The sequence below is a fragment of the Pundamilia nyererei genome, unplaced genomic scaffold (genome assembly GCF_000239375.1).
Source record: "Pundamilia nyererei isolate P.nyererei 1_Seehausen unplaced genomic scaffold, PunNye1.0 scaffold00278, whole genome shotgun sequence".
Taxonomy (NCBI): Eukaryota; Metazoa; Chordata; class Actinopteri; order Cichliformes; family Cichlidae; genus Pundamilia; species Pundamilia nyererei.
The window spans coordinates 461196-470108 of record NW_005187679.1 but is presented as its reverse complement, the minus strand read 5'-3'; the positions used below and the strand labels follow the sequence as shown (position 1 = coordinate 470108).

At 37.7% G+C, this 8913-nt stretch overlaps 1 protein-coding gene across 2 annotated transcripts in view; it reads left to right on the top strand.

Annotated features, from left to right (window-relative positions):
• The window catches only part of cadps2 (Ca++-dependent secretion activator 2), a 174761-nt gene that overhangs the window by 106689 nt on the left and 59159 nt on the right, over nucleotides 1–8913 (top strand). For both annotated transcript variants that reach the window (XM_013915256.1, XM_013915255.1), the window contains exons 15-17: nucleotides 5509–5572; nucleotides 6500–6623; nucleotides 6884–6984. In XM_013915256.1, the coding sequence (XP_013770710.1) occupies nucleotides 5509–5572; nucleotides 6500–6623; nucleotides 6884–6984 (289 nt within the window). The remainder of the gene's footprint in view (nucleotides 1–5508; nucleotides 5573–6499; nucleotides 6624–6883; nucleotides 6985–8913) is intronic.

Here is an 8913-nt window from a genome sequence, read left to right as displayed (position 1 = left end):
TGTGGTTCATCATTGTTAACTTACATTAAATCATTAATTAACTATGATTAATTAGCATTTTGTATTTATTCGGGTAATATTTGTCTAATGTTAAAATTAATTTGAAGATCTCAAATATGTAAGTTCGACAAATATACAACATAAAACAGAAAAGAAATCAGTAAGGGTGAAATACTTTTTCACAAGATTTTATATGACTCACCAGACATTGCATACATGATTCACATTTGAGAACAAATTAATTTTTCACATGTAACAATTACATTGAAACACTGATACTCCTTATTCATTAGTATATGAATGCAGGTTTGTCATTATTTTCCCTCATGGTTGTAGGTATGTCAGTGCAAGTCAAAAAGCTGACCCAGCGGCTTTTTGACTTGCACTGATATAAATTCGAAACAGTACCAATAAGAAACTGTCTCGTTGGAGGGAAGAGTCACGGATCCTGATAATGAACTTGAGACACAGAAGGAAAACAGGCAATCTAGTTGTTTGAAACCTGGCTTCAGAAGATGCTGGGCCTGGAAGCTAAACAAGGAACTGTTACGATCGACAGGGCTCAGCCTTGGCCCCCTGATGAAAAACGACAACAATCTATTATCATCAAACTGCACAACGTAAGCGACAAAAGCAGAATGCAATCAGCGGGCAGGGAGAAAGGCGACCTGTCGTTTCAAGGAAGCAAGATTTACATTGCCAAGATTGTTTAACGCAGGTGAGGGGCCAGACGGCAATTTAACGGGGCGCGTGAGCACCCTATAAAGAGAGGAAATACAGTATCCGTATATATTTCAGTGTTCTGAGTGAAACTCAGTTGCAGTTGTTTGTGATAAGCAGATACGAACAGGCTATGCCGATTTTGTTTGTTTTTTTCTTTTTCTTTGGAGATGCACTGCATTACAAAATGAGTAAGCAGTGTTGGACCATACTAACACATTAGTATTTTAAGAATTTTATTATTTTTGTTTTTCTCTTTGTCTCTCCCTTTTTTCTTTATGTTGCTTTTTTTTTAATTCTCAAATAATTCTTGACTTACTGTGGTTTGCATTCATTGACACTGCCAATTGGCCAGGGTGTGGGAGTGTGTGGGGAACTAACATCATGAGTGGGATACCCCTGCTGGCGGTATATGGTTCTCTCTTTATGGTGGAGGGACGGATCTTGGCTTCACTTGCTCAAGAGGTCATAATTCCATTCTGTGTTTATTTGTTTCTGTTCTTGTGGGGTCTTGTGGGGCTGTTCAATGCTGGAGTTTGTGGTTGTGGGTGGGTTATTAGGGACAGTCTTTTTTACACTGCATGTGTGCTATGCACCAGTTCTTGTGTGTGTGATTACTAATTTCATAATCACATGAAAAATAATATATATGAGTGATATTAAAATTCTATCACTTAATCTGAAGGGCATCAACCATGTCGTCAATATCCTGTCACTCCTTAAGAAGGAAATGGCAAATTTTAAGAAACTCATTTTTCAGATCTGGACCATAGTAAATTGCAAAGGACCTAGGCTGGCATCATATAACTCAAAAGCATGGGAATTAGTTTTTTACATTGCTGCCCTCCTTAACACTTGACAAAACAATAACTATTAAGGAGGGCCTGTATGTACTTTTATGTTTCCCTCCAAGAAAATGTGTGAATCTCTTTACAACTTGTATGTCGCCCTCCATAACTTTAGAATAGACTTTTTTTCTCTCCTCAGAAATGTCTGACTGATGATATTCTTTTGTTTTTGTCCTCCTCTTGATTATCAGTTGTGGCTACTCTAACACTCTTTAGCGAATTAGGCTCTATAACTCGTTAAAAGGTCAACTTTAGTCAATCTCAGGCCACACTACTGGAAATGTGGGGGACAATGAACAATATTCCCTTCAGTCGGTCAGTATCTGGATTTACATATTTAGGAATTAAAATATCACCAAACATGTGGACCTGTGGAAGCTCAATTTTCTTCCAGTTTATTGCATGCAGTTAAAATAGACCTTGAATGATGGCATGAATTACCACTTTGTTTCGTATTTTATACTCTCTGCAGATGCATCCTCTGTACTTGCCGAAGAAGAAAATTCAGGATACAGAAAAGGCCGTCTCTAATTTTATACGGGATGGCAAAAAACCTAAACAGAGGCTTAGACTTTTACAATTACATACAGACACGGATGCCTAAAATTCTGTTGTACAACTGGGTTTGCCATGCCTGCTGTTTTTGGTCTTAGCTACATGCGTATTTTAAAAGGAATCATGTATTAATTCGTGGAGTTGTTCTCCACACTCCCCATGGAGTCTGGTCACTTGTGATGTCCGTAATAGAAGTCCAGTGGTAAAGCTCAATCCTATTTTATATAACAGCATTAATGGTGGAGCATTAATACTTGGAGACCTGTTTGAAGATGAGCCAACAGTTGTAGGCAAAACTTCCAAAGGAACGCTTCTTTGGATATTTGTCTTGGAGCACCTTCTGTATTCTACTCCCTTCTCTTTCTCCTCATAAGTGGGTAAAGGATTTAGGCACAGAATATGTAGGGGATGACAGGCAGGTAGCTATAGTCCTGATCAAATCTACCTTCATATGCAACAGACTGAGAGAAACTCAGTGTTAGATTCTTCATTCTGTTGTTTTGCACAAGATAAACTGCTCTCGCTCTCCTCTGCACATTAAGTGCTGTTCATATTGTCACTGCTTCTGGGAGTGTAAATTGATTTCTAGGTTCAGGTCATCTATTTCAGAGGAACTTGTTGAAATAATAATGCCTGTAATTGTTAAGTTGATGGCTGTTGCTAACTGGTTAACTTAAAAAGACATACATAAATTGGACTACACAGTAGGATTGTTTATTATTACTATTGTAATCATTTATATTCTTATTACAATGTGTGGTTTTCTTAATCTATGATTGTGGATTTGCCAACTATGTAGATGGACTGTCGTGGGAGGGTGGGGGTGTTAAAACTTAATTAAAAAAAAGCATTTAAAAATAAATTGACAAAAACAAAAAACAAAATGCCGAAAATTTGTAAAACAAAAATAAAAACATTATCTTCATTCTCATAAATGAAAGCAGTCAGGGTATTTTTAGCACCATCGGCAACATGCAACAGGTGCAAGACATGTATTGATGGCAGCTGATGAGACCTCCCTGAATCTGCGTGCTGCCATTCAGCAATGCCGCTGCTGTTTGAGCACATTGTGAGGATGGTGTGAAAGCGACAGCCCCAAGACCTTGAGCAACACTCATCTGAATGGACCTGTGCCATTAACTGTACTGAAACCCATCTCTTTAAACCCTTCATGTCTGAGAGGGCCCTCCATCTGGCTCCAGAGAACACAGGAGGGGCCGGGAAGAGGGGGTCGATCAGCAGGAGTCATTACTAACTCACCTAAACAAGAGGCTAATGCTGATAAACAATGGCCAAGACAAGGCAGGGATTATGCAAATGTCACCCAGAAAAGAGATGGATTTCCACAGTTTGGTTTGGATTAAGTCAGAGTTGTTAATGTCTTTTAACTTCCTTTCACTATAAAATTTGCCCCTGTACCTACATTGAATCACTGATAATCAGTCCTACTCCTCCAGTTTCACATTTTTCAGGCAGACCACCATTTATTTTATTTGAAAAATATCAGCTTTTTGTTAACAAACTGAAAATTAGTCTGACAGTCTGTAATTTTAGTGTAAGTTCTCAGTAGGCTTCAGTGTGGCTGTCTGAGTGAAACCTGAAAATCCCTGCAGTCTCTTACTTATATTGTCTGGTCCAGTACATAGTAATGCATAGTTACTATTTGTTGTTATTGTTTTTTTTTATTAAGTGCATGTGGGATTCATACTTTTTGGAAAGCAAAACGGATTGCTTAGACAATATTTGGATGATGAAATGAAATAAAATCAGACATGAAAAAGAGCTTTTCATGTCTGAGACTGGAAACGATCTCTCACCTTTATTAGCACTGTCATATCTACTGTCTCAACCAGAAAAACAAAGGAAATTTGAACTTACATCATGCATCTGTAGTGCTTCAACATTGGAAGAGGTTGGAGTGGATGAATGGGTCAGAAAGATGATAACATGATGCTTGTACCCTCATGTTTTACATCACTTCAGTAAAATTTCTCTTTGTGAAGGTTAATCAGAGAAACGCTGTTGAAACTCCCTTAGTAGATGTCATAACAGTAAATGTGCTGTACTAGTGCCATCAACAATTAAATATCTTTCACATCATCAATTTCTTTCCCTTGTGTCATTTAAATTTATATAAGGGTCGTTCTATCTCAGCCCTGTCAGCCAAGTTTTAGAACATTCTGTTCATCCCTCCCCCATTTGTGTAAAAGCTCTGTGGTCGGGGCGCCGGTTTGGCTCAGTGGGTGAGCAGGCAGCCATATGCCGCATGGCCAGAAAGTAGCGGCCTGGGTTCAAGTCTGACCCGCAGCCCTTTGCAGCGTGTCTTCCCCTCTCCTTCCTCCACTTTCCTGTCTGTCTTTATTGTCTCTATTCATTAAAGTCAAATTCCAAAAAACTATTTAAAATAAAATAGACATTTATGGTCCAAAGAGGATTCAGTGAAATTTTAGCTTCAAATATCAAATACTTTTCAAGTCTCTTGAAAAATGGTCCATCCCAGATTGAAATCTGTGGATATGTTTGAACATGAATACCTCAAAAGCTATTACACTATTAAAAATAAAAGCACAACATTTTCATTGGGTTTTTTAAAAAAATATGTTAAAAAATATTAAATATATAAAGATACAATTTCACAGTTATCATTACATATGCTTAGAAACTTTGAAGATTTACCATAAATAGTCTTGATTTTTTTTAAATAAAATTTTTACTATAGCACTTAAAAATCCTCGTTTTCCCATACTGACTAAAATAGAATTGACTGACTAAAATTCTGCCGATTTTCTCTTTAATCAGATATCTCATATTCACTCATTTAAACATTATCACCACTTATGTCTCCTTTCTGTCAGAAGCTTGCTTGCCGATGCAGATAAAATACGTATTTATCAAAGACATTTCAGGCCTTTTGAGCATTTTGCTCTTTAGTGGAGATTGATTTTTCTTTTAAATGAACATCATGAACTTGTGACATAAAGTATGAATTGAATCTTTAAACAAAGTCCGATGTGATATTAGTTTAGTTTAGTGAGTTTCATAATTTCTTCTCTGTTAGCAGAGCAAAACATCTGCCTGTATTTCTTTTTGGTCTAATAAATGGCTGACCTGTGTGACTGCATGCCTTTGTTTATTAAGTACTGTTCACTTGTCAATTAACAACGAGAAACTTGCATGAACTGCCTCATCTGTACTCCGATGGAGCTGTAGGTGAGAAACGCTTCCTTCATCAGTGTAATTAGACAAGAGCAGGCAGCCATCTGTTGCCAACTGACCGTTTTCTGCCACTGAACGCATTTTCCTATTCTTCTTCTTCTCTTTTTTTTTTCTATGAAGTTGTCCTTGAGATTGTTTCTAAGTGGCTGCCCACGTTTTGCATCTGCAGGTATTGCTTTCCCTTTGGACGACCAGATGGGGCCCTAAAGGCCACGCTCTCCCTTCAGGAACGGGTAATTGGCCTCTGATTAAATCATATTTTAACATACAGCACAGTGGTGTGAAAAAGTGTTTGCCCCGATTTTTTGTATGTGTCATAATCCAGGTTTGTATTTCTTTTCTACTTAATAATAAACACCCCCCATTTTGTGTTTATTTGTGTTGTCTTTGTCTAATATTTACATTTTTTTAATCATCTGAAACATTTACTGTAACCGTGACAAACATACAAAAAAAGTTAGGAGATCAGGAAGGGCTTAAATATTTTTTGCACCACTGTACAAATGTCCTGCACAGTTTTTTCATGAAACATGTAACATACATGTATAGAAAAGGAAAGCGTGTTGCCTTTGTTTATCAGCTGTCTTAGAATCAGTTTAATCACCTATCTGTGCAATTTGGTTTCAAGTGATTATCAATGTCTTCAGACAAAGTACAGACCAGTTTTCAAGGGAATAAGACTTGAAGAAGACTTATGCTGCTAGAAAGGCAAGAAAGCTAACCCCAGTCTTACTTGAACAAATCTTTGTTCAAGTAAGTCAATTAATTAAGTGAATCTAATTCACTTAATGTACAGAATTCACCTGCTTTCTGCATACATGCTACTACTGCACATTCACCTAATGTATATATTATATATAATGTAAATGGATGGATACATGGAAATTTAAATAAAGCTCAACATGACAGCACCCAGAAAGTATTCTGACTTTTATCCTGACTAAAATCAAGTTTTATCCAACTTATTTTCACGTCATATTTTTACTCTGGTGCTCAACACCCCACTTTATGTGGCTCTATGTCCAAGGAGGCTATCCTACTGTTTGACCACCGGTTTTATTCTGATTGGCTGCATCTGATACACAGAAGGTTTGACAAGCCATACAGTGGGGCTTCTCTTGAGCTCTAAGAAGAACTAAATGAGATATGTGTTTTTTCAGGTTTTGATGAAAGACATCACTACCCCTGTTCCTCCAGAGGATATGAAGAAACTGGTGCAGAGGTGTCTGGAACAAGCAGCTCAAATCAACTATAGTCAGTTGATTGAATATGCTAAAATCAAGGGTGAGAGTTTATAGCTTGATTTTTACCAAAAGATGTCACTTTAGGGTGGTGCTTGAAGGGAGAACACAGGATCACAGTAAATGATAGATGATCATGGATAACGTAATGATAGATTTGTTAGTGATCAGTAGGGTTTGACCCAGAACCCAACATACTGTACACACAACAGAGGCTTCTCTGAAATGTTCTGTAGTCATGTTTGAGTGTAAAAATAATCTGCAGTGGCTTCTGCTTCTTTGCTATGGAATTTTCCCACATAGTGGAACATCAGGTACCTCCAGAGAAAAGACTGGAGGACATGATGAGGCTGGGAGAGCTCTGCATCGAAGTCTTGCAACAGAATGAAGAACATCACTCTGAGGTATTTTATTCCTTTTTTTCTGTCTTTAATACATTAGGACTTCAGATGCAATTTAAAAGACTGCTAGACTTTTGACTTTTATTTCAAAGAAGGTCCTTTTTTCCCCACCCCAGAATGTGTTGAGTGACAAAAATATGCAAATTTAAAAGAAAAAAGATAAGCTCCAGGTGTCTTTTGACATCCTTCGCAGGACCCGCCTGGAATTCCAGAAATCTGTTATCAAATCAAATCAAATCAAATCACTTTTATTGTCACATCACATGTGCAGGTACATTGGTACAGCACATGTGAGTGAAATTCTTGTGTGCGAGCTTCACAAGCAACAGAGTTGTGCAAAATCTGTTTTTTTTTGTATTTAATTTGTATCTATGAAGCGCCTTGAGGCGACTTATGTTGTGATTTGGCGCTATATAAATAAAATTGAATTGAATTGAATTAAATTGAAAAATACAATAATGTAAACAAGCAAAATACAAGAATGGCTACATCTGAAACTAATAAATATATGTACAATATATAATAGTATATGCATTTCTATATGCATATAGTATATGCATGCATAGTATATGCATTGTTAGGTTGTCTAAGGCAGGTTTCCTGTCGGCTGTCATTACAGATAACAGTCACAATCCACATTTTTTATTTAAAACCTTTAACTCATTGATTAATCCCTGTCCTGTAATGCCTAGATCGTCTTCCTTAGCTCTTTGTGAAGAATTTTTAAATCATTTTACAGGCAGAATCTTATCTCTAAGAGTCTCGCACCCCACTGTGATGAGTCAGGCCCCAGCTTTACGATGCTCCACTAACCTCAATCAGTTTGATCCACTTTCACTGCCCACTCTCAGGGGTATAATTGATCACCTGAAAAATGCAAACGCTGTTCATGACATTCTTCCATCTCGCATTATTAAAGAAGGGTTTAACATTATCGGGCCCTATATTTTATCACTAATGAACCTGTCATTGTTATTGGGCTATGTTCCGGCTGCCTTTAAACACGCTGTAGTGCAAACTATACTCAAAAGGAGCTTCCTCGATCAGAATGATCTCGCTAACTTTAGTCCTATTTCCAAACTCCCATTTCTGTCTAAAGTCCTAGAGAAGATTGTTCACTCCCAACTCCAAACTTATTTGGATGCAAATAATATTGGGGAATAATTTCAGTCGGGGTTTAAGCCACGCCATAGCATGGAAACTGCATTACTGAAAGTCTTTAATGACCTTCTCTCAGTTGCTGACTCAGGGCACCCTGTGGTCTTAGTTTTGCTTGATTTGTCCTCTGCTTTTGATTTGGTGGATCATAATGTCCTTTTAATGAGGCTTAAGCATCTGGTGGACATCACGGGCAGTGCCCTTAGCTGGTTTAAATCCTATCTACTCCTCCTCCACTGCCCCTGTCACCTCTGGTGTCCCCCAAGGGTCTGCGCTGGGTCCTTTGCTGTTCTCTTTATACTTGTTACCCTTGGGCCGAATCTTTGATAAATATAATATTTCCTTTCATTTTTACGCAGATAACATTCAAATCTATTTTGAACTAGCTGAGGATGTCGCGTCATCGTTGCAACACTTCTTTGATTGTATGAGTGAAGTTAAAAACTGGCTACTGAGCAATTCCCTCATTTTAAATGATAAGAAGACAGAAATTGTAATCTTTGATACTCCCATCCCTCGGGCTGAACTAACTGGTGTATTTGGGCCCTTTGCCAACTCCCTTTCTGACACTGTGAGGAACTTGGGTGTTGTCTTGGACAGTTCCTTCAAGCTGGACAAACATGTGTCCTCTGTAGTTAAATCTGGCTTCTATCAATTACGTCTAATCTCTTTCTTTTTTTTTTCTTCTTTTTTTTTGTGTCCCGTTTGGATCTTTAGCCATCAGAATTGTTGTCTTAAGGCCAAGAAAGATGCCAAGCGGATTTATTTTACCAA